This window comes from Vigna umbellata, chromosome 9 (genome assembly GCF_029865625.1).
Source record: "Vigna umbellata cultivar VRB3 chromosome 9, Vumbellata_1.0, whole genome shotgun sequence".
Lineage (NCBI taxonomy): Eukaryota > Viridiplantae > Streptophyta > Magnoliopsida > Fabales > Fabaceae > Vigna > Vigna umbellata.
Window position 1 is genome coordinate 37,715,548 of NC_142173.1, and position 27,202 is coordinate 37,742,749.

Consider the following 27,202-nt stretch of genomic DNA (forward strand, 5'->3'; position numbering starts at 1 on the left):
ACAAACTCCACAAGGGACTTCACCACAAACTTCACCAAAGACACACCACCTTTTTTATAAAAGGTTAACATTTTTAAGTAAGTTTATACTAATTTTTTGTTTATTATGTACTCAAAAATTTTATATTCTTTAATTAGTTTTTTATCATTTAATTCTTTCGTTCACTCAATCTGATTATTATTTTATCTTATATTTTACTTACTTGTCTTCCTATGTTAAAAGATGTGAAGTTTAATATTAATATTAAAGGATATTATTATTAATGTAAAATAATAAGTTATTTTAAGATTTTATATTAAAAAATGTTTGATTTACAAGGTACTAATATTGTCTTTTATATCAACGGTGGTTACAATAACAATTTTTTTTATTGTGGTAGATAATGCGGACAAAAAATTTAATAATTTTACTATCTGGCATGTTTTAAATTAAAATAATAAAAATTTTATTATTTTACACTAAGACAATATCGTTATGTATTAACAATAAAATATATAATTTCTTAATATGTAAAAATAAATAAATATGATATAGACAAAATAACAATTACATAACACTTAACTAAAAATAATTAAACGACAAAACTTAATTAAAAATTATACAAAATTTAAATACTTAATATACTAAATATATTTAATGAAGACTTAATTAAAATTAAAATTTTACAACCGACTTCATACTTAATTAAGCATATTATTATTATCTTAGTATTTAGCTTAACTTTTTAATACTATTTTGATATTTAAAATTACTTTTAAATTTTTAAGTAAGCCATATTATTAGTAAATATATAATTATTTTCCCATTTCTTATATTTTTTTGTTAGAAATTTTCACTTTAGTTTTTCACACTTTCATCTCAATATTGTTTTTATTTACCATAAAATTTTTGAAATTAATATATTTGGTTGTTAAAATTTAAAAGAGTTATATTATATGATAGAGTTGTATATTGTGTGTAATTAATTACAAATATATACCAATGATTAAAGTTAAGATAGTACTTGTACTATGTATACGTTTATGCCAACTAATTTCTGATGGGGCATGGTCGTTCCCTACAGAAAACTATTAAAAGTAGTTAAAAGCTAATTAATGTGATAATAATCATTAATGGATGATTAACACGTATGTTAACGGTCAATAATAATTAATTAATAGGTTTGATTATTATAAATTCTATTGAACATAATTCAATTTGTTAAGACTTTTTTTTGTGAAGCATATCTGACTTCAGGGTTAGAGTGTTTTCTGTAGGTCAAACACATATCGATTTGAAGAGAACTTTTAAAGAGACGCAAACGATCGATATTAGGAGAAGACCTGAATAGGACGATCGTCCGTCCGTCGATCAAACTGTAATAATACCATTATTGTAAAATTTTGAATCAATTTTTATATACAAATAAGCACATCAACTTATATTTAGTTTTTATAGTCAAATTTTTTAAGTTTTTATGATATTTAAATATACATACACTATTGAAATTTGTTTCCTAGTATTAATAAATGATTTAATTTTGTCTCTGATCCAAGTTGTTCCTTTATGTCCAAATTAACTTCAAAGAATTATTTTAATTAGAATTGGTTAATAATTTGAGGCAATCACTTTTTCTAGTGGTATTGAAGTAATCATGACATTGCAAAGTCAATTTAGAGTGAAGATATAAAATTACAATAAATTTGAAAAATTAAGGCTCGCATTAACCCATTTATTAATTGAAAGACAAAAGAAAAACAAATAATAACACAAAAAGAAATTAAATCTAAATATTGCAAAACTAAAAATAAATATAAAACATATAAAATGCAGAAAAAATGTGAAATTGTGATGTTTTTGTTAATAATTTATATATAAATATAATGTAAAAAATTAAGTGAAAATTTAAAAGTATTTTTAGACATAAAAATAAAAATAAATAATTAAAAGGAAAATTATCGATATTATGATTTTATCAGATCTTAAAAACAGTAAAAGAACATCAATTATCAATCGAGTTGAAGTGAGTGTGTACAGTATCAGCTACCACCTAAAAAGAATATATCCACAGAAATAAATGGTAACTTTAACGTATCTAATTTAATTGTAAGATCAAATTCACATTTTTCAATTTGTAGATATTTTACAATTTTTCTGCTTTTTAGACTTGAAATTAATTAACCGCGTTTTGCATTTTTAAGGCATCTAGTTCACTTTTTTCCCTGACCGCTAATCTCGCTCCAAATCAAGGCAAAGCTCACCGACACAACATTCTCACCCTCACCTAAATCCATAACGTGGCTCTTCTTCATTGGCCACACTTCACCACAATTAATCACAGCCCTTGATATTTACCTCTACCAACCAATAACACCAAGCCCACACCGTAAATCCACGTCACCATCCCCAAACTATCTCCCACCGCGAAAAGCACAATAGAAGCGCTTTCCGCTACCGGTCTCCTTTTCCCTTTCCGCTTTCCCCGTTACTCTTCTAGTAGTGTGGACCCGACATCCCTTTTCGACCCGGTTCGTTACTCGGCCCCGCGACACCATCATCACGCACCCTTCCTCCTTCATCCTCGGTATTGCAATAAATCACACAAATGGGTAACCAAAAAAGCTCAAAGCTCGAACCTTTATGTGGCTTTAGTTATCGATGCTTCTCTGAAACCCGCGTTTGCTTTGAGCTTTGTGCCAATGACCGACACTCGGAAACTTGCCGCAGCCGGCTTCCCGGCAACTTCGAGGGTGAAACCCGAGCCTGGTGTTGTACCCGGGTCAGGTCAGAACCCGGGGATTATAAGGTTTGGTTTGAGAGCTGAAATTGATACTTCGCCGCCGTTTGCGTCTGTCAAGGAAGCGGTGACCCGTTTTGAAGGAACCGGGCCTTGGACACGCTTTTACAAATTTGGAGAGGCTCGTGTAAATTTTTTGTTTCTGTTTTGGATTTTATTTTGAATAATGAACGTGTTTCGCTATCAGTTTTCATTTTTGTTGGTGCATGTTGAAAATGTTGCCGGTGCTGGCCTACGTTCTGCTTTATGGTGTTATTCTTTATTTACCATTTACTATAATTATTGGTGGCATTATGTTCTAGTATAGGGCAGTTCTTGAATTAGAATTATTCCTGTGGTGATTTACTCTCTGATGATGAAGTTTGTCGTTAACAGAACAGTGTTGAAGACTTTGACATAAAGAGAGTGGAGGAAGAAGCAGCAAAGTTAGAAAAGGATTTGATAGTGAAAGAGCTCGAAACACTTGATGTGCTTGAAGAACTGGGAGCTACCAAAGCAATTTTGGAGGAATTGAAGCTGCAGCTACAATCAGAAGCATTGAATTGTTTAGCAACTCGAGGTGAGAATTCATGTGAACAAGCTGGAGCTGCTACTAGAAATTGTGAGAATGGTATCAACAATGAAGAGCAGACATTGCAAAGTTCGAGTCAGTGTGCACCTTTACCTGATCTGTTCTTAGTGGAGTTAAGACAAGCTAAAGTAAGTCTTGGTAAAACTATTAATGATCTTGTAGTGATACAATCCTCTGTTGAAGATTTAAATAAGAAAATGAAGAAGGAAAGGCTTTTTGTTGAGAGGGCACGAGAGAAGCTGGCATCGAAGTTTGCAGCTGTCTCTACTCAAGAAGTAACCAAAACAGAAGCAGGGTTTAATCCTCCTGAAGCTACTGTAGGAACAGGTTGCACGTGTCACCATCCCCTTAATGGTGGGAGGAGCTTTGGATTTGATACTGGACAGTGCAATCGAATGAATGAAACAAGAAGCTCTGAAGTTTTAAGGCCCTTGCCTGAGTTTGGTGAGAATGGATTTAGTATTAAGACTGCTGAGATGAGGTGGTTTGCAGCTAAAAAGATGGAAGAAGCTGCAATGGCGGCAGAAGCCGTTGCTCTTGCTGAAATTGAGGCTCTTTGTTGCCATGAGATATCATCTGAATTTTCTTTTCCAGAACATCAGAAAGTGACTTTTGCCTTAGGGGAGTGCTCTCCTCTAAATCCCGTAGTTCAGTTTCCTCAAGAGTCAACCTTGGAGAAGGAAACAGATTCCGAGTTCCAAATTGACAAAATAGGCATTTCTAAACTGGGTATTTTGAAAAAGTTTGAGGAAGCAACAGAGGAAGTTCTACGCAGCAAACAAGTCTTGACTGAGGTATTGAATAGTGTTGAAAGTGCAAACATAAAGCAGCTTGCTGCTGAAGAGGCTCTTCGGAGATGGATTCCTGAGAATGATCTAAAAGGGCAGACATTGACTAAGAGCAGCATGTTCAATCAAGCTGGAATTTGTCAAGATTCTCCTCTACCAGATGTAATCCGATCAATTACAACTAACAATGATCCGAAGCATGCCTTAAGGTCTTCAGTTTCAATGAGAGATGTACTTAGCAAAAAGCCAGTTCTTGAAGATTGTACTACAACAAAGGATATGCAAGAGCATTCTGGACAGACAGTAGCCTTGAGTCAAATGCTTCGAGCATTGAAGGAGGATCAAACTCTGCCGACAATACCCGAGAAAGATGTGAAGAGTAATCAAAAGCAAAAGCAGTTCATAGCATCTAGGAAAAAGTTCAGTTTCATCCAAATATCACTCCCCTTGGGAAAGCGAAGTAAGAAGAAGACATGAATCCTGAGGCCTATGCATGGATCAATATCCACAAATCGCATCAGTATTTTGCCATTCTTTCTTTATTCATATGTTACGTCTGCTTTTTATAAGTCATAGAATTTGTGACTCTTTTGTATAACTTTGTAAAGTCCTCACTTAGCGGCATAAGGCTATATTTGTTGTTGTTGTTGTTTGATTTTGTAAACTATGTTTTTGTTGTGTGATTGTCTTACTTTATACAACTTGCTCAGTTTTAACAGGGCTAGTGGATTTTACTTATGTTTATTGTTAAGATTGAATCGTTGATGATAATGACAGACTGAGATGTCGATTGACCAATACGCAGTTAATTAGTAGTGGAAGATAAGTATCAAATATGGAATACCGTTCATCAAATGTTAGGTGAATAACTCAAACGCATCTATAACAGACTATAACAATGATTACTTAGATGCATGATTTTACTACTCCATTTTCCAGATTTTGCTTCATTTTAATTGTTGAAAACAAATGTTCTGTGATTTATTAGATTTTGGATATATGTAAATCATAAAGCATAATTGCCACAGAAAAAAGTTTTTGTTTATATATTCAATAACACCAATTTCGAAAGATTTCATGTAAAGCATTTGTAAATGGGCAATTGTGTAGAGTATCACAGGTGGGATAAGTTGATTTAACTAATTTTTCTTTTACCTCTTTTTGTTTCTTTCACCTATGATGTTTAACTAAATTTTACTCACTTGGTTATACTAACAAGGTGAATGTACAATCATGAAAAACTTCCAAGACTACTTTTTCTACAGTCAAAAGTGCCTCTTTGGCTAAATTTTTGTACACAAAATTACGTACAAAAGTAGTGTTCATCACTTCCACTTGGGTGTGCAGAAAATTTGTTATGAATTAGTTACTTGTTGATAGTTGTTAGTACTTAAATAAATAAGAGTACTGTCACCATTTTATGTATCTTTTTATCATTCTGATCAGTATGTACGATAAGAAACTTTGTTGTTCTTTTTACCGTTTCTTGAGCTTTATTATGTGTGAACTCATAAATTTTATAAGAAATAATTTCATACTATCTAACAGTGATAACGACGTTATCACACTACTTTGTCGTTTATATCATACAAATTTAAGTATGATTACTTGAATTTGTTTAGGGAAAACTGACTGAAAAATAAAGTTAATGACACAAACTGTCGCCAAACTATTGCCTTAATGATATATATTATTTAGGAGGAAACTATAATTTAACATTCAAAGTTTCTTTTGGTACATGCTTCCCGATGATAAAATTGTGATAATTTGGTACATAAAGGCATCAAATCAAGAACTTTATCATAATCAGTCATCTCAAATGCCTATATCTGAAGATAGTTTCACTTCAACTCAGATAGATATATCTTTGCCAAAGAGATTGCTGATTCCCTTGCCAGGATCACTTTGTTTCACAATGGATTCTCCAACCAATATCTGTGAAAAAAATGGTGAAACAATGAGTTTGATACCATAAGGGTATTACTGTAGCTGGGGTGAGTAATAAAACACCTGTTGATGTTGGTTCACAATGAAGTGTAGAAAATTTTACTAAATATAATCAACAAGAAACAAATGTTTAATCCAGATTGTTTACTAAGTTTTTTGTACTGTCATTCTGCTGAGCCTTCAAAATACATAAGGACAACACCATAAACGCCGCAAAGAATTTAAATTCATGTTTAAGAATGAGAACGCATGCTTTAATGAAATTCAATTTCAATTACAATTTGCTAGGTGTTTTATTGATAAGATATGACATTGTCAATACTTACAGCTCTGACCCCTGCTTCTTGAACATAGGCAATGTCCTCAGGGGTGAATAGACCAGATTCTCCAACCATCTGAACAAACCATATGATCATCAGCATCATTTTAATATACCAAAAACAACGTTTCTTTTAAATATTCCCTCAGTTCCTATATAATATTCCTTTAAGATTCTTTCACTCAAGGAAAACATTTAATTTATTATTTTCAAGACAGTTTTAAATAAGTCATTATTATACCCTTTTCAGTTTCCTCTCCAACCAAATTTTAATGCAAAATAAAGTTGGAAATAATATAAATGAAAAAAAAAATGAAACCAATTCTTTTTCAAAACGAGAATATTATATAGGAAAACAGGGAGTAACTCTAAACAAAGGCAAGGAAAGGAAAGGCCATGTACAATTATGTCTCTCTCACGGATTATTTTGCCTCGCTCTCCTTCAAGAAGCTTCTTTGTGATGCTAATATCCAACTCAAATGTTTCTGCAATCACAAAAAGAGATTGGAACAGAAAGATAAAATCAAAATACAAAATCACTAATATTTTCAAACATGTATTTGTGCTTGAGAAAGAAAAAAAAAACTTAGTTCCACTTTTATTTCCTTTACTTTGGATTTTGGTCCCTTTAAATTTTTTTGTCTAGTTAAGTCCTTCCATTTATGTTTTCTACCTAAAATCCTTAATTTCTCATTTTCTACTTGAGACCTTCGCAATGTAAATTAACTAAATTGTTTAAAACCTTTTCCTACTCAAAACTAACCGAACAAAACACTAAATTTCACCAAAATAAAATAATAATCTCAAATATTTCTCTCTTCAAATCCTAATTTCACACCCTACAAAATCCTTAAAGCCCCTAAACTTTTGTAATTCTAATTTGTAAAATGATTGTACTTCCTGAATCTGTCATAAACCCTCAAATATTTAGAAGGAAGAGAAAGATAATTTGAAGATTTCAGATATAACAAAATAGAAGGAGGGGCCAAATTTTTGCATGATTAAAAAAATAGGAACTTAATTGGCTTAAAAAACTTGGGTGACGAAAAGTGTTGCTAGGTGAAGTAATAGCAGAAAGTATGCAGATAAAAGTAATTGCAGTGCTTCAAAGTTTTAAGAGTTCTAAAAGTTTGTAGTAAGAAGGTTTAGATAGGACTTAAGTGATCATGTATCCATGTAGAAGGATAAGAAAGACAAAGAACATTAATGTAGAAAACTTGAAAAATCATACAGAAAATGAAAGCAAAATTAGAAATAAAAGGCACATCCAAATGGAGAGGTATCGGAAAACAAGCTGATCAAACACCAAAAGGATTTTACTGACTGTAAATTAAAAGATAAATTGCATAATATAATTACAACTACATTCCATTTAGGGTACAAGCTCGAGAAAAGCCAGATAACATTTCATCAAAAAGAAAAAAATGCAAGGGGTGGAGAGTAAAGGATAAGACATACCAAGATTACGGTTGTTAATGCCAATAAGCTCAATACCCTCTATTGCAAGAACACGATCAAATTCCTTCTCATCGTGGACCTGCCAAAACAGCATAAAATGTGAAAAAATCTTTCTGTCCATCAGGTATTGCGATCACGGAATCAGTCATGACAATCCATAAGTTTTGATTGAAGCTACGTTGGAAATTTCTGGTTCCAACAAAGGCATAGTCAATCTATAGATTCTATATTTGTAAATCTATCAAAATTTATTTCTTGCTTTCAAGTACAGAATCATTATGCGAAAGGGGTTCTGTGTTTATATTGTAAGTAGTCAGCTCCCTATTTTTATAATTATAACAACTACGCTATTCAAAATTATAAATGACCTGCTTTAGAACCAAGTTTACACAAAAAATGGGTACATTCATACTAAACATAAGATATCAGAATGCTTAAAAAAATTTAATGCTGCAGTTGAACAGATTTAGGAAACAAATAAAAAGTGCCAACTTTACCTCAACAAGTGCAGTCAGTCCAAGTATCTTGCATATTTTAATCATGTATTTGATGTCAAGATCAGGCAAAACAGCAGCAATTAAAAGGACAGCATCTGCACCTTTAGTTCGAGCATAATACAGTTGCCATGCATCTACAATGAATTCTTTGCACAACAAAGGGCACTGCATATTTTGTCTAGAGTCATCAACGTGGTCTATAAAAGGCATTAGATGGTAGAATATATACAATATCAGATACTTTACAAATCACAAAACAAACCTTTACTCCAGCCTTTCTTATTGCCTCAAGATTTTCAAAGCTTCCCTGGACCAATATTAAGTTAGAGTGAGTTATCATTGTGCTGTAGAATCTCCCAGTACTCAAGCAACCAAATATTATCAAGCAGTACACACATAACAACCAATTCCACGTTGGTTGGTTTACCTTAAAATACTTTTCATCCGTCAAAACACTTAGGCATGCTGCTCCACCCTTCTCATAAGACTTAGCAATTTCAACCTGACACAGAAACAGCTCAAACAATTGAATATACCATAAAGAGAGAAAAAGAAAAAGAAAAACCAACAAAATTATTGGATAAGTTGTTTGAAGGGTCATGATATATTCAGAGATACAAAAAACACCAAGACCAAGATATTCAACTTAGTGATAAAACATAACATCTTCCTGATACATTAAAATCACAGCAGGTCCTTGTTTTGTGAGGACAAAGTTTAACAACTATAATGGGATTGACTTTATAAATGCAATAATAGTAAAAGCAAAATCCGGGAGACAAAGATTTTAGAAGAAATTTATTTTGATGAGCATGAATATCAAACGGGTAAACAGAAAATTACTCAAGGAAGCAAAAGGTTTAAGATGCAAAGGAGAAGAAATTGATACGTAGACCTGTCTTGGATCAAATATGTATTCTGTAACAAGAAGATTCATGGAAGCCAAATAAAAAAAAAATGAACGGACTAGCTTTAACCAACAACACGAAATGGGTGTCAGCAAGTTCAGGCCAGCTAAAACATTTCCCAAAAAAAACCAGGAACAACTTCATAAAGGTTACAGTTGTAGAGAGAAAACAATTCGATCTGTAAAAATCATAAAGGAAGGCAAGGAAACCTTACAGGATCAAAGTTTTCTCTCAAAATACCCCTACTTGGTGATGCCTTCTTCACTTCAGCAATCAACCCCGGCAGTCCAGTTCGTTCATTCGCTGCCCTTAGAGCACCAATAAAATCCCTAACAGGAGGTGCATTTTCGAGAGCTTTCTTCAGCACACTGAGGGGCTTTCTTTCTTTAAGCTGAGAATCACAGTCACCAGTAATACATTCAATCCATTTGTTAAAAAATAACTTATATTAAGAACAATAGAGCACAAAACAATTCAATCATAATACTTGTGAGACTTCTTTGTCCTTGTTCCACACAATCTCTTCCAAAATGTTCCGAGGTGTATTGCCCTCATTCTGCAACCTGAATTGAAAGGGTCCTACATAATGCGAGGGGGTCCAGATGGTGGCCTTCTCCTTATTCTTATGCCCTGGCTAGATGCAACCTCATTTTCCAACATTCCTACCTCCCACTCCTTAATCTTGAGAGCCTCTGTCACGGATTCACCAGATGAGGATACTGCAGCAGAACCATCAGTAGACTCCACCTAATAAAAACACCACAAATCAGTAAGAATTACTCATAACATAAACGTCAGCATTTCTACACCCCAATTGAACCCAAATTCTACTTTCCTGACCCACATACGCACCACCTAATCAAAACATAATCCAAAACTCACATGGCAAATAATAAGAGTTCCTCAGAACATAAAATTCTGCATTCACTCCAAATGAACAAAAACCATACTTCCCTAACCCACACAGCTCATTGGACTCCACCCAACCAAAACACCACATAAGCCAAACCCCACATGGCAAATCAACAAGAGTTCCCTGTAAATAAATTCGGCATTCATTCTTAAATGAATCCCTATCATGTATTCCATTCTCAGTGAGCCCAAACTCCCAAAACAAAAATAGACAGAGACCCAGACTAATCCATGAGGAGACACCCCAAAATGTTGCGAAAAGATAAAAAATTTGCCAAAAAAAAACTCACCTGGGCCCGAACTGAAAATGTTGAAAAGGAGTTTCTTTTATAAAAATTGAGTTGGGTCTGAAGATCCCAGGTTTTGGGTCTTGAAGAGAGGAATGGGGTGGCCTGAAAGGGAGCCTTGAGAGAAGCCAAACCTTCCATTGAAGGAGGTAACGCTGGAAAGAATGAGGGAGTGATAAAAGGAAGACGAGAATCAAAATGAAAGAGTTGTTGAAGGGAGCACACCGTCTATCTATGTTATATTGATTTGACGGAGAAGACTGTTTTCGCGTTCAACACGTGCGCGTAAATTCAGTTCCGATGGCACACCCTGTTCATGCTTTTTCTGAGCCAAACAGAGCACACACCAGTTGGGATTGGATTGACAAATTGAGACCTAAAAATGGCATAAAATTACCCAATTAATTGCAATGCAATGCAAGAATTATAACCTATTATTAATTTATCATATTGATTTATCATCAATACAAATTTAAATTTAATAGATGTGCCATAAAAAAATTAAATTTACAAAAGCAATTAGAAAAAGAAAACACAATAAGTAAAAATTTACATAATATTCATACTTCTTTAAGAGATTATTCATTTTTGAAAGTGAGAAGATTAGGAAATAAAATGATTCATTTATTGTTGGTTTTTCTTATTGTGTATTCTTCTGTATACGTGGGGAAAAGGATTCCACTTTTATTAAGTGAGGAATACAATTGTTAATTTGAAAAATAGGTGAGGAACTATTCTAGACTTTCGAGTTTAAATTATTCATGAATGCAATGAATACATTAAATTAAATATTTATTGATTTTATTTTAATATAATTAACGATTAACGATTTCAATTTCACCGAATTAAAATTATTTTAAAATGTGTTATGACCTCAATTTTATTGAAAAAATATGGTGAGAGTTAATCATTATATCTAAATTATTATTCTCTTTAGAGTTAGGATACTGAGAATGTCTCAATTACAATTACAATATAATGGATATTGGTCTTTGACCAAATTCATAATTCATTAAATGATTTGAGGTTTTATTAATGATAACCTTTTAAGAAATGAAGGTACAAGATATGGTTGAATTTTTTTTCAATATTAATTTAATCAAAATTTTGTTGATCTTTTCAATATAAGTAGTTCTTCATCAACTAATCCTAATTACTTATCTGAATCCTAGTGCAAGTTTAGTTTCTAGAAATACGGTAAAGAGTGATGTTGTTATGCATGTGTGTTGTTATACACACATTTTAAGCTTGACTATGTAAGAAGGATTGAAAGTTGTTGGTGATGTTTTTGATCATATTACGGAGAGCATAAAATATGTTAATAAGTAGAATGATGAAATTTAAACAATGTTTTAAAAAAATAGCAAACATTGATGAGTAAAATATTGGTTTAATACCCAATGTTGTCCCCACTTTGGTTCGGAAATCTCAATTTAGTCCCTTTTTATAAAACTTATTATAATGTATCCTTACTTGTAATTATGTGAGTCTATTTAGTCCCTTTCGTTAAATAGAGGCAAACGGAGTTAATGGGCTGATGATGTGGCAGTAGTCACTGATTAGGTGTCAACACGTAATTGAGATTGTGCTTACGTGGTGTTAGGGCACATGATTTTAAAGTTAGGGCACCTAATTGGAAATTGGGGGATAAATTGATTTGGGGAGCTGGAGGTGGAGTTCTTTAGGTGCATTGAATAGAAAGAAAGTTAGGGCAACTGGAGTTGGAGTTCTTCACGTACATTGCGAACACGGAGCAGTTGTGGGTGTTGTTGTTCATCATCTTGTCATTCGTGTTGTTCTTCTTTACGGGTTGTGCTTAAGTCAGTGGTTGGTGGTGGTTCGCGGTTGACGACTTCTTCTTCGTTCTCAGTGGTTGTCTCGCTTTGGGGTTGGCAATGTCTTCGAATCACGGTTGTTCATCTTGCTCATGGGGGAGCTCTCGTGGTGGTTCATCCAGAGGATTGGTTGGAAGCCAAATATGCCATTGTGGGGAGGCTGCTGTGTTGAGAGTGGCAAAAACAGTTAAGAACGAGGGGAAACAATTCTGGGGCTGCCCTAACTACAAGGTTTGTAGTTTAATGTTTGTGATAAATTATTTTTAGTTATTAATGAAAATTTTGTGATTGGATACTTTGAACAGCGGACAAGAAATGAAGAACTTCAAGGATGCAATTTCTTTAAATGGCTTAATGAAGATTACGTAGATGATGCTGCTAGTACTAAGGGAAGGCAAAGGAGGAAGATTAATAGCCTGGAGAAATGTGTTAGGGAATGTCAGAAAAGGGAGAAGATGTTAATAACAATGATATGTTTTCTGGGATTCATTAACATTATTGTTCTATGTATTTTGTTTAAAAGTCCATGATGTGTTCTATTAGATAGTTTATGTGAAGAGCACTTTGGGCAAATTGTAATATGATGTTATGAAATGAATGTGAAATTTGAATTCAAGCATCTGAAATTATGGTTTGAATTTACATTTTGTTTGATAGATACAACATAAAATGAGGAAGTGGTGTGTAACTGGCAATAAAATGAGGAGTGATATGTGCATTGTTTTAATCAAAAAAGAGTTCTGTAATCCAAAAAGAGAGTTCTGTATAAGAAGGGACTTTCAGTGATTGGAAGAAGTATATGTGCATTGTTTTAATCCAAAAAAATAGTTCTGTAACAAAAGCTGTGATCAAACACCAAAACAGAAGCTGTGATCAAAATATAATGAGAAATTGGAATTGTTAAATGCACATAGAAACAAAATCTGTCATTGAAATTGATATGCCAAAGGTCCAAACACCATTCATAATTACATCATAAAGAAAACAAAATCTGTCATTGGAATTACGAAGTGGACTTGAAATGCACGTCTGACAGTTAACAAAATACATGTCTTTGATTACAAAATAGCCATCACTTAAGCTAAACATACTTAACCTAAACATACTGTCAGTCCTAAATCACTTTTAAACTTGTGTTGTAGATGGCTGAGTTTGTTCCAAAACGCATTGAGTAAGCTGACTTGGTCCAGTAATTGGCTGACTTTGTTCAGCTTGGGTTTCAGCTTGCTCAGTTGATTGATATTGAGTTCGGTTTGCTGGAGGAGCTTGTGGACAACTATTTCTTTTATGACCAAGCTGTCTACATATGGAACATCTCTTACGAGTTCCATTTTGCTTGAGTTGTGTCTAATCCTTCTTTAGCTCCCAAGCCTCTAGCCTTCTCTTCTTTTTTGGTCTACCAGGCAACACACTTTTACTTGGAGGCAAAACATCAGGCTGAGAAGTCTTTTCCCATAGCTGAGGACCATTGACAGGGTAGATGATTGGAATGTATGTTTCTTGGTAGGTTGACTTTGTAAACCAATGTGGGACGTAGTCTTCTCCATTGATGTTGATAAATGTCATGGCAGCTAGTGCATGACAGCATGGGATAGCTGTTAAAGTCCACTTTCTGCAACTGCATTCCAGTTTATCTATGTCAACCACATACTTGTCACTCATCATTGAAATGTGTCTGACCTCAAAAAATTTTTGTCCTGACCAACTGCAAATTTTTAAAACACAAATCACTGTTTAAAGTACAAAATTGAATACATAAAGAAGTCAAATGGTAATGTAGTGATGTCAACATACCTAGGGATCCAGTATTTAGTCAAGTGCAAATCCTTGTCAAATCTTTTCTTAATCTTTGGACAAATAGTACCTTCATATGTACTTATTTTGTTTCTATTTGTTGCCCATCTCTTCATGAGGTACAGACGAATGTCTTCCATCATTGTGATGATAGGCTTACCTCTTGCATGTAATATTACACTATTAAATTCTTCGGACATATTATTCACTAAGGTGTCACAAACAGCATTACTTGTAAACCTTGACCGTGACCAAAATCTACTTACACAAATAACAAGTGCAAAATATCAGCTATGAAAACAAAGAACAATTAATAGGAACAATGGCATGTGGATTGACATACCTTGGTGGAATGACTAATAAGTATTTAAAGGCGTCTGGATTCACCTCTTTAACTTCTCTCATCACTGCTTCCCATGTTTGAGGGTGTGTTGATGCTGCTGCCTTCCATAGTAGACGTTTTAGAATCTGGCCAGGAAACCTCTTCCTGAAATTAGCATAGATGTGCCGAACACAAAACCTTTGCTCCACACCAGGGAGAAGTTCTTGTAATGCTGGTAAAAGTTCCTATTGACATGAAGGTATACAAGTTAAAATAAAAGACATGAAGGCTTAAAAGATAAAAAAAAATTGCAATAGTAAGTTACTCACTTTTTGTTGATCTGACATAAATGTGATGGTTGAAGAAATCTCCACACCACCAAGATCATTAATGAGGAAATGTAGAAACCAACTCCAACTGTCCTTATTCTCCACCTCCACAACAACATATGCCAAAGGACACATTTGGTCATTCCCATCTTTTGCTACTGCAGTTAACAACTCACCTCCAAATTTCCCTTTTAAGAAACAACCATCCAAACCTATAATCTTCCTACAAGACACGAAGCTGTCCTTACAGGCCTTGAAACACACATATAGTCTCTTGAAAATTGGAGTGTCCTCATTAGGTTCAACATGAACTTTGACAGTTGAACCAGGATTTGACCGAAGCAACTCATTGGCATAGTCATACACTCTTCTATATTGTTCTTTAAAATCACCTTCTATTTGTTTAAAAGCCATTGCTTTTGCCCTACACGTTGTGGACCGAGAAACACCAATGTTCCACTTCTTAGAAACTTTGTTATGGAGGTTATATAGATTAATATTTGGATTGTCTTTCATAGTCTTCTCTAACCTTCCACTCAACCATTTTGAAGTCATTAAACGAATGTTAAATTCTCTACTACAAGTGTGGTTGTCTACTATTTTCCTTAGCTGCCATGTTTTTTCAGCTGCCTTATATGCACAATATGCATTCCAAGGACATTTCCCTTTTGCCCCACAACATCTGACACACACTCTTCTTTTGTCATTTTTATAAACTTTTAATTTTCTACCATTTTCTACTCCATAAGATCTTATAGCTTCTGTAAAATCTTTTTTCTCACTGAAGTACGTGCCCACTTCCCATTTATATTGTTCCATAGTTTTGGGCATTGAAAAAACACCAAAATCCCCATAGTCATCCCTGTCATCATCTGTGTTATCACTTTCCACAACACTGTTCAAACTGTCGGATTCCCAATCGCTATCAGATAAACCCCTAGGTCCACCAAATTCAACTTCATTAGTAGCTTCAAAAATATCGAATCCCACTTCATCTCCATGGTCACTCAATACATCCTCTTCGGACCCATTCCAACTTCTAACATCATACTCATCAGCTTCTACTCCATTACCCTCTACCTCACCCTCTACCTCACCCTCTACCTCACCCTCTACCTCTCCTTCTACTTCTGACTGCACATCAGACTGCACGTCTACATTCACATCATTTCCCTCAGCATTTGAATCACTCTGTACCTCAAGATGTGCCTCCACACCAACATCCTGTACCTCAACCTGTGCCTCCACACTAACATCACTCTGTACCTCTACATCACCCACTACATCAACCTCAACTTCAATCATTTGTGGGGCTACTTCTGATTCAGGTTCTACCTCAGGTTGTACATCAACCTCAACTTCTACCATAGCCTCTACATCAGGTTCTACCTCAGGTTGTACATCAACCTCAACTTCTATCATTTGTGGATCAACTTCTGATTCAGGTTCTACCTTAGGTGCTACTGTCTGAACCTCTGCTTCACCCACTGCCTCAACATCTGCTTCACCAATCTTTATCTCAACTTCCTTTTCAACACTCTCTCTCCCAACTTCTCCTTCACCACTAGGTCTATCAACTTGCAAATCAGCACTCTCTCTCTCAACTTGTCCTTCACCACTAGGTCTATCAATTTGGGGTTCAAAAAAGTATTCCAACTGCAGAAGATACTCAGGTTCACACACCCTATGTATAACATAAAGGTGAGCTTCACCATTCAACATAGCAATATTGATCAGATGACAAGCACCCTTGTCATCTAATAAAGGTTCCAAACAATCCTCTAATACAGGACCACGACCCAATGAATACCATAAGTCCTTTACATTCTTATAACCCATCTCCTTTAGAATGCTTAATATTTCAAAATAACTCCATCGGTCAGGGTCTATTTTTAAAGTTGTGGTTTGACCATAGTGATATCCAAATGTCCCATTATTCTCAAATTTCCCTCCATGGTGAAACACGACTTCAATGTCTGAGTTGGCCATATTATCTAATATAAAAATTGTTCACAGTTAATCTATGCTTAACCCTTGACCCAAATGATATCTAACCAAAACACAAAGCATAAACATACCACTGTACAGACCATAAACAACTCAAACAAAGCAAAACCACATTTATCACAGTAAATAAAGAAAATGCCACAACACAGTACCACACACTATCATGGGGGACCACAACGACAATGGCGCAACAGAAACAAAGCAAATGCACTGACAATGGGGCACACAACACAGACAAACCATACAAAAATCAAAACTTCTGGGGGGACCACACCCAAAGCAACACAACACATTATAAAACCTGCCATAAACGCACCTTCGAAAGTCGCTTTTCGATACCCCACCAACACGATCTCCACGAATGGTCGTCCACTGACAAATGCTTTCTCTTAAACTTAATGGTTCCCGCGATCACTGCCTCTGTCTTCTTTCGCACACACCAAAATGCCCTAATCTGCAACAAATCACCCCAAATCAGTTTATCCCCCAATTTCCAATTAGGTGCCCTAACTTTAAAATCATGTGCCCTAACACCACGTAAGCACAATCTCAATTACGTGTTGACACCTAATCAGTGACTACTGCCACATCATCAGCCCATTAACTCCGTTTGCCTCTATTTAACGGAAGGGACTAAATAGACTCACATAATTACAAGTAAGGATACATTACAATAAGTTTTATAAAAAGGGACTAAATTGAGATTTCCGAACCAAAGTGGGGACAACATTGGGTATTAAACCTAAAATATTTTATGTATAGATGTTCCTACTAGGTGAAGCTCAACTTTTTTTTATGCTTTAAAGTGCTCTTAAATACTAATGTGTGTTTGGAAGTTTACACCTAGTTGACTAGAATTATAAGTATTGTTTGTCTAAGGAGAAATTGAAAAAAAAAGTACAAAAAATATATATTTTTATGTCACCATCTAATGAAATTATAAAAATGATTTCTAGCTACCCTACATCGAACTTGTACCTTTTACATGTTTGGAACATCCCAACCCTTTTAATGGAATGTTTAAAAGATAAAGATGGAGTTGTCAAAAATATGGCTGAAATAATGGCGTAGTTTGATAAATACTATGATAAATATAATATTATCCTTACATTTAGGGAAATTTTAGATCCAATGATGAAGTTAGAAACATTAGGATATTGTTATGAGAAGATAGATCCTTTGAGAAGTAAAGTTAAAGAAGATGAAAGAAAAATTATACAAGCTTTTCTTTGAATATTGTTCCAAGAATGAGACTTCCCTTGTTCTAAAGCGAATGCATGATTTTTGTCAACATCATAGTCAATCTCTTTTTATGTAAGTCATATTATTTTCTCGTCATTTAATTACTATTATTATACAATAAATTAAACTTTGATTTCACTTTTTATATTAGGAAATGAAAAAAATGCAAGCTTTAGGCGATTGCTAAAATGGAGAGGAACCAACTTGATATATACTTGAGTGAGTCAACATTGAACATTGATATTATTGAAAGTATATGTGTTCTTGAATGGTGGAAGAATAATAGTCAATGTTTTTCAGATTTGTCAACCATAGCTAGACTTGTTAAGTATCACAATTACTATAATTGCATTTGAACTACTTTCAACATTGGTTTAAGGATTTTAAAGAAGTATAGAAGTCGTCTATTGTCAAAAAAGGTTGAAACAATAATTTGTACTTCCAATTAAAAACATGAATTTTGTGATTATAGTAACTTCTCTAATTTAAAATTTATTAATTTTTTTAATTTTCATAAATAATTTTATATTCTAACTTCTTTTTTTCAATTCCATTCCAAAGATGATGATGTTGATGAAGATAGAAGAGTGAAGGGAAGTTGTTCTAATGATACATCTAATAACCCTAAAAAGGAAAATAGTGAAAATTGAAAGAAGAAATATTTTTTATGTTATGAATATATTGAATCCTGAGTTTGTTATTTGTGTTCAAGTGAAAGTTTTGTGTTGAAACTCCTTCAGGTAGATGGCTTGTGGCAAAAGAAGAAAGTTGAAGTTTTTTATTATGTATTAACTTCTACCTTTGCTAGTAATATTTGAGGATTATGATTGTCATCTGTGAACAAATTTTCTGAATTTTCATTGGTACAAGTACTTATATGTCCAGTTAAGATTTTTTATTTTTGTAACAATGCATTATGTGAATGTCACTGAATACATCATAAAGGTATTGCACTACACATACAAGTTTTAAAACTATATGTATATAACAAAAAATAAAAAACTGATAGACTAGCCTGCCATCCTCTAAACCGGGTTCTAAGTTTCAATCTATTTTTAATTGACAGAGAAGTCCAACCCAACCCACCCGTTTTCAGTAAACCAATATCAACCCAGACTAAAACAAGCCAGACTGTCCATTTTGCCACTCGTAACTTTAATAGAATTCATTATGAAAGTTATTTATGTATGAAAATGTTGTTTAAATAGAAATTCGCAAGAGTTTTTTAATATTAAAGAAATAACAAAGAGGTTGTGAATGTTCATCCATGTAATGAGACGCTCCGAAGTGTGGGCATGTTCGGGTAGCTAGGATAATCAACTTTAGTTGCGAAGGAGAAAGGAAAATTGTTTTCCCAATGAGATTAATAATTTTTTAGTTTGTTTTCACCAACACCGTGATATTAATTTAATAAAAAATTTGTTGATCTTTTCAATATAAATAGTTCTTCATGAACTACTTCTAATTACTTATAAAGAAATTGTTGAATTTATTTTGTTAAGAAAATACTATTTGAGACAGGAAAGTATTTCTTAGGCAACTATACTGTTGAAGCATGAACTGATCACATAAGAAAGAAAACAGTTATAACCGTCTAAAAACAAAACTACAGTTTCACCATTCCTTTTTCCTCCTTATCCTAAATCAAAACAATGTGTGAAGGTATATAACAGAAGATAAGCACAAACGTTCATAGCTTTCCAGTCATAAGGAAAAACCAAAAATGAAATATAACAAAAGATTAATTATCTATTCATGGGGGATTTTTCAGCCTCCATTTTCTTGATAACTTGAAGTCCTGAGGCAATTGCAGTTCCCCTTAACCTGTGGAGAAAACCGAAGGTTTATTTATCATTCATTTTGCACACTTTGTTCAAGACAATTTCATAAAGAACACGGCCATCATCTCGAAACAGACAAAATAAACTAAAATTATTACAAAAACCAGACTATCTAAAAATGCCTTTTCAAAGAAAGTAGAAATCCCATAATAAAAGTTTATTTGATAAATACTCTCGAATTGCTACTGAGGGGATAGATATGCATAATCTTATACATGTACCCATGAAGTAATCCCCACTAAGATGTTTGAATATGAAATCGTAGCACCTTATCGTCATGTATATTCCTTTAAAACTAACGGCAGTGGAATTTATCTTTTGAAAGCCGTATTACAATGCAAAAAATTATTTCTGGCGCTTCAAACAAATTCTACATTTTACATCAAAAGCAATACCATTCAAAGTAAGCGAGAGAAACATAGAACATAACAGAGTCAAAGATGATAAAGTCACCTGCCAATTAACAAATGGCAAGCATTATGATAAGGTAAAAACTAGTAGTTATTCACCCTAAAAACCAATAGAGAGATCATAAAGTTCATTAAAATGTGGTTGACTTGTCATTCAACCCAGTTCAACCTCAAAACTCCATGAACCATTAATTTATATTGAACTTCCATCAAGAAGCACAGATAAAAGACAACAAGCATACTCTTATACATAGGCCAAATACTGTGTCAATTTTGATTTCTAAAAAGAAGATACTTGAGAAGGGAATCCCCCGCCCTTTATTACAATGCCATCTGATCTAAACAATTATATGATCAGGGCAAAAACAGAAGACAGACAGAGGTTGATCTCAATTTGTACAATGTGAATATAAACAAAACCCAGTAAGGTCGGCTTAGTGGATGGAGTGGTGGTGGGTTAGGTGGACAGTTTGAGTAATATGCGCAAGGTTCAAGTCCATAACTTTGTCGCCGTCATCGTAAACCCATTCACATCATCATATGCATAAAAAGAACCTCAATCGAACAAGAACTCAACCATTCCCATTCAAGACTAAATTATTTATTTGACTTCAGTTTTACTTAAAAAAACATAATTTACTTCATCACTTACACTTATCAATCAATCAATAGAACGAAAACTGTCTGAGCTATTATAAAATTTCCAAACACATGAATTTACACAAAAAATCTCCACTGTTCACTCATCCTTAGATATCCAATCGAATCGAAGCCATATTCGCTTCAAACCATCATATCAAATCGTTACTCGCAATCACCAGAAAATAATGCTAACAACTGAAGCAATACTTCTTCCCAATTGACTAACCAATCAAACAAGCCCTTCAAATGATTATTTTAAAATCTACACGCAAAAAAATCGAGAGATCCAAATAGCCGGAAAGAAGCATATAAAAAACAATTAAAAAAAAACATTTTTGAATGAAGTAGTATAATTCACCTAACCAGATCCGACGATAATGTTGTTAATTGGAATGAAAATGAGCTTAACGAAAAACCCCACAAACCCCATCACCACGAAACCAATTGCGGTACGCACTGCAACCTTGGAGAATTCTAAAATACAAAATGCATGAAAAAATCAGGATCCACTGCACAGATATTCGAATCGGATCGTAATGGAAGAAACGTAATTGGGATTAGGGTTTAACCTTTGCGATCGGGTTTGTGGCAACGCTTGACGAGCCTCACGCTGTCCTTTGCAAATTCTCTGAGCGGATCGAAGACGGAATCAATGGCGTCCATTCTCTCTCTCTCACACTCTTTCCCTGTCTCCCAACTTTGGAAACGAGAACGGAAATAGGCGTTGATGTTTTTTGTTCGGACAGGATAGGAGTTTTAATTTATAAGGAAGCTAAGAATATCTTCTTAGTCTAGATTATCAATATTTAAAATCACTTTTTTAATATGTCCTTAAATTTTTTAAAAAGATGTAGAAAAACACTTTTAATTAAAATATTAATATTAATGCTTAATAACTTAAAATATAAATATTGAAAAAGTTAAGTGAGCCAAAATTTTAAAAACAACATGAAGATGATATGATAACGTATACACACATTGACGAATTATTATAAATAATAAATTTATTAATTCTTTTTCAATGTTTAAAACTAATCACATTATAATTTTGTTTACAATTTTACAATAAAATCAAAATATTATTTTTTTATGGATTTTGTATATATAAATATTATATATTATATTTTATTGTTTTAATAACTAATAATTCAATCCAACAAAGAAAAGTGTAATTGAGTTGGATGTAATTTCCTTTTCACATGCGTATTTTAGATTCAATAATTGTTGTCTTTTTTATTTTTTATAATCGTCTAAAATTTCAAATAAAACTAATACAACAAAAACTTTATACATTACTTAATTTTAAATATTTTACGTTAGCTTTAAAATTGATGTAAATGTGATTGATATAGAGAATGGAGGGCCGTTTGACATTGATTTGATTGACAATTTATGTAGAAAATTGACATACTTAGTTACAATACGAACCAATATGCTATGTGTTACTTTTGTACAGAAAGTAATACAAAAGTGACATTTATTTTACATTACTTATTGTCTACAGTTATTATAGAAGGGGCGTGATGACATTTTTTCTTTCTTTTCTATGCTAGTGAATCTATAAAAATTGTTGAGCATTTCTTACTTATCCACAATAATAACATTTTTATAGATAATCACACTCATAAGGAACATATGTAAAGTGTCTTTTGTTTCATACTTTATTTTTATATAACTTTTTTGTCAAACAAAGAAGTATATACTAGATTATACAGACTCTTCACACAAAAAAAAAAAGGTTTTTTAATGGAATTTTAATATAATACAAACTCAAAGTGTTTATGCCTTTATTAATGGGGGACATATAGCATATTGAAAAATACAAACTTAGCATTTAATTTTTTAACTTGAAAAATACTAACATTAAATTGATATTTAGTTATGACAATTAAATTATTTTTTAAGACAAGATGTTAGTATTGAAAATTTATTTTTGTTTTTAAGATCAAATATATTGTATAACAACAATGTCTCAATGTTAAGACTTTGAGTATGTCATGTTAACATGTTCTTAAGTTTAAGACATTTACTAATACTCATATTAAATTAAAGATGTTCTTAAAGACAAATAAAATTTTATTTCAAGATACTACTCATTTCCTTTAAAATTGTACTAAATGACAATAACATTTCCTATACTTTAAAATTTAGACGTAGCTCTATTATGTTTTTGAAAAATTACATTTATCTTATATTTTTTAAAAATAAACATTCACTTTCTTCGTGGTTTTAATAAATAACACTCAAACATCTTATGTTTTTCATAAAAGGACATTGGCATCTCATGTTTTATTTATAAGAAAAATATTTTCTTAATTTTTTATATAAAACATTCTTTAACTTTTCTATTTTGAAATTTCAATTTCTAATCTTTTTAATGTTTATTTAAATTATAGTCAATTTATCTCCTAATCTCATTGTGAGATTTATCGTTCTTTTTTTTACCTTGCGAATAGAGACGTAAACAAGTATGTGATTGATGATTAAAGATGATACAATTTTCTATATTATTTATTCATGTATAAAGGAAAAGAAAAACTCACTTAAATTATTTTATAACGCGTGGAGAGTGAACTATATATAATAATGATTTTATGTTTAGATTATACATTAAACTTATTCTTAATTTAAATATATTATTTCGTTTTTTTAAATTATTAGTCAAAACCCTATCCTATGTAAACATAATTTTACCTAAAAAACTATCATTAAATGTTAACTTTTATTGATGAAGATTCAATCCTACTACTTGTATCATGTCAGATTTAAATATTTTAAATATATATATATATATATATATATATATATATATATATATATATATATATATATATATATATATATATATATATATATATATTGAAAGAGGTCCGAGTGATTTAATATAACTGAGGAGAGATGAGAGTAATTTTTTATTGAAATAAATAAAATTATATGCAAACAATTAAAAAAAACATGGACACGTTGCACTGTTTTTACGATTATTATTTCCTCTTAATTATTTAGTTTTTTATGATTTCACAACCAATAATAATAATAATAATAATAATATTATTATTATTATTATTATTTTACGGTGGAAAAGGATGAGTTGTGCAATCAAGGAATTTAGGTCGTTTGTTTAGGCAATTACGATGACAATTAAGATTGAGGGTTACTCTTCCACCATCAACACATTGCTTTTGTATCTCTCCATTTCCATTTTGTCATAAAGTTAAAAGTTTTTTCAATCAAGATGCATTGAACAATGCATCTCTCACCCTCTTGCTTTCTTAAAACTCTAATTCTATAGCCCTTACTCCTTCACTTTTCTCTTTCAAGGATTTCTTTTTAACAATTTTTTTATACATAAAAATATTACAAAAATTATTAAATTATGTAAAATTTACACAAATGAACACTTACAATGTTCAGAAATTAAAATCTACAAAAAAAAAATTAATAAACTAAAAATAATAAAAAAATTAAAAGAGTTGAAACGCGAAGGCTTGAACGGATGTGGGAAATCCGTCCAGCCTTCAACGAATCTTGACATCCATAGACGGATCACAAGCTCCGTTGAAGGCTGAATAGATTTCTCACATCCGTTCAAGTCTTCGCGTTTCTCTTCTTCCTCTTACACAACACATTACATACATCCATTTACATAACATATATACAAAAAGAATAAAAAGAAAGAAGCTTTAACCACAAAAATGTACAAGGGAAGATTAAACAAAGAGAAAGTGGAAGGGGGTGGGGGCTTTGTGTGTGTGAAGAAGAGAGGAAGATAGAAAGATAGAAAGTTAGGGGTGTGGGTTCTTTGTGTGAAGAAGAGAGGAAGAGAGAAAGTAAGGGGGTGGGTGCTGCATAATTAGAGTTTTAAAAAAGTAAATAAAGTTAAATGGTAAAAGTTAAAAAATTATAACCTAAGATATTTTTGAAATAAGAAAAAATCTGGGGAGGTGTTGGGAGCAGTTGGGGTGGTGGACGGAGTAACTCTCTGGGATTCATTATTTGAGAGTTGCTCCCTCCACCACCACACAATGCTCCCTGCACCTCCCCATTCTTCTTTTGTCCTTCTGTAAATTTTTAATTTCTGTTTTTACTTTCACCAATATTCAACTATTTTATTAAATCTCATTAATGGTTCCCACCAATGCACCCCCACACTCTACCACTTTCACATAAATCAAATTGCTCTTTATTTTCTTCTCTCCTACTGTGATTCTTCTTTACTGTAATTTTTCAAAACAAAATCAATTAACTGTAATTAAATTAATAATAATTATTTGATTAAATAAAATAAAAATAATTTAGAAATAATTACGTAACAAATTAAAAAGGAAGAGAAAGGAGAAAAGAAGAAAATAGAAAAAGGGAGAAGAGAGTAGTGAGTGTGAGTTTTTGTAAGAGAAAGAGAAAAAAAGAATGATAACATTGGAATGGTGGGGTTTCAAGTTAAAAAGGAAGATGAGTTTTGATAAGAGGAGAGTGTGTGCTGTTTTGAATGTCGTTGGTGAAGAGAAAGGAAGATAGAAAAATAGTGTGTGAGAATTGTTGGGAAAAAGTGAGTGATTTAATGAAGATAAAAGAGTTGATGGTTTGAGAATGGCCAAGGGTACGGAAAGGAGCGCGTGAAGTGTTTGGGAAATTAATGGTAGTGAAGGAGGGAAGATAAGATGAGTTTTTGGTAAAAGAGAAAAGAAAAGTAGAAAAGTATGAGAGAGGTTACATGTGATATATGCATGGAGTAAGAGAATGGTAGGGAAAGGAACGAATATGGAGAGAAAGAGAGAAAGTGAAATTGGGGTGGAGTTGTAGTTGTGAGTGAAAATGAGAGGGAGGTGTAGGATAATTAGAGTTTTGACATAAAAAGTAAAAAGGGATAAATGTTAAAAGTAAAAAATGTAATTTTGGAATTAAAAAATTCTGAAAGGTGTATCCAAAAATACTCTACATCTCCTCACTATTTTCTTTTATTCCAAAAATACCCTACACCTCCCCACTATCCTTAACAATCTTTCTTTTTCTCTCTCTGCATTAATGGAGCATTCATTTGGCTTAAATTTAAACTGGTGATATATTGCAAAATATAAAATTCAGAGAAAACTTTAATATTAGTGCTTCTGCCACTTCCATTTTATAAACTTAAGAGTTAGATGCAAATACAAAATAATAAACATAATAATATTAATAGTAAATAATATATTATTATTATTATTATTATTATTATTATTATATACTAACTTTATAATGACGAAAGAACTAAATAAATTTCAAATCTTTAACAAATAACTTTTCTATTATATTTTAAGTATTTAATAATATTTTTATTATTTATCTAATAAATTAAATATTTTATTCAAGTTATTTGAGTCAAACATGTCGATAAGCTAAAACATAATATAATGTTAAAAATTATATATATTAAATGTAAAAAAAACACATATATATAAACATTTTTCTAAAAATTTAGAACAAATTTTACCATTTATTAAGTAATTTGAAGAAAAAAACATTGAACAGTGAAAATAAGATCGAATCAAACTTATTTAAGGAAAAATGTAAATAAAATTTTGCAATATATCACAAGTTTAAATCTGAGTCATGTAATTGCTCCATTAATGTGGAGAGAGAAAGAGAAATATTTTTGAATATAGTGAGAATGTGTAAGGTATTTTTGGAATAAAAAAAAATAGTAAAAAGTATAAAGTATTTTTGAAATAAAAAATAATGGAAAGGTGCAGGAGCGCTTGGGATGGTGAAGGGAGGAACACCCCTAATATTTTTATCTACAAAATTATGATGGGTCAGCGTAAGGCCCACCAACCCAACCTGTTACAGCCCAATCCATTCCTCTACTTAGAACATATTTGTTTCATGATGAATTGCATCATAGTTTTGTATTAGCACTCAAGCTCCCTAAATTGACTTTCGATTGTTAAATCAGGGTTTACATTTTTTATAACTTTTATCATAATATATATCACTATCATTACCATTGACACTGTAGTGTTACTTGGAGAAAACTAGTGTCGGTCATGGCACCAAAACTACACTAACATAATATTGACTTTTCATCAACACTGATATTCTGCTACAAAGTTTAATCATTTTTATTTCATCCTAATAATTTATAAAGTGAATCCATATCAAATGCTTGTTACATAAGTTTATGCATAAACGTGATATACACTCAATATTAAAAAGCTTGTTTCTTTCACATGTGATTGTGAAAACAATTCTAAATTATATTAAAAATTCAAAGTGATTTGGACGTTTTACAATAAATAAAATAATATGATGATATGTTATATAAACTTGTTTATCATTCA

General features: G+C 32.3%; 3 protein-coding genes and 1 pseudogene across 4 annotated transcripts; 1 reads left to right on the plus strand and 3 right to left on the minus strand.

Annotated features, from left to right (window-relative positions):
* Nucleotides 1-2,370: 2,370 nt before the first annotated feature.
* LOC148193447 (WEB family protein At2g40480-like) lies at nt 2,371-4,853 on the plus strand. Of its 2 annotated transcripts, none has more exons than XM_047304418.2 (2): nt 2,371-2,897; nt 3,152-4,853. In XM_047304418.2, exons 1-2 carry the CDS (start codon nt 2,679-2,681, stop codon nt 4,610-4,612), a joined length of 1,680 nt encoding a protein of 559 aa, XP_047160374.1. In that variant the 5' UTR covers nt 2,371-2,678; the 3' UTR covers nt 4,613-4,853. The 2 variants fall into 2 exon arrangements, with proteins under 2 accessions (XP_047160374.1, XP_087954211.1); XM_088098085.1 differs by having other exon boundaries at nt 2,372-2,903.
* Nucleotides 4,854-5,794: 941 nt separating this feature from the next.
* LOC148193448 (indole-3-glycerol phosphate synthase, chloroplastic-like) lies at nt 5,795-10,830 on the minus strand (annotated as a pseudogene).
* Nucleotides 10,831-13,645: 2,815 nt separating this feature from the next.
* Nucleotides 13,646-16,693, minus strand: LOC148193449 (uncharacterized). Its single transcript, XM_088099424.1, has 5 exons — nt 15,872-16,693; nt 14,744-15,841; nt 14,436-14,659; nt 14,093-14,350; nt 13,646-14,003 (listed from the first exon to the last, which is right to left on the minus strand). Exons 1-5 carry the CDS (start codon nt 16,580-16,582, stop codon nt 13,646-13,648), a joined length of 2,649 nt encoding a protein of 882 aa, XP_087955550.1. The 5' UTR covers nt 16,583-16,693.
* A 2,894-nt stretch (nt 16,694-19,587) lies between these two features.
* On the minus strand, nt 19,588-21,623 carry LOC148193450 (protein transport protein Sec61 subunit gamma). Its single transcript, XM_088098110.1, has 3 exons — nt 21,455-21,623; nt 21,244-21,359; nt 19,588-19,816 (listed from the first exon to the last, which is right to left on the minus strand). Exons 1-2 carry the CDS (start codon nt 21,546-21,548, stop codon nt 21,244-21,246), a joined length of 210 nt encoding a protein of 69 aa, XP_087954236.1. The 5' UTR covers nt 21,549-21,623; the 3' UTR covers nt 19,588-19,816.
* Between the last annotated feature and the right edge of the window lie 5,579 nt (nt 21,624-27,202).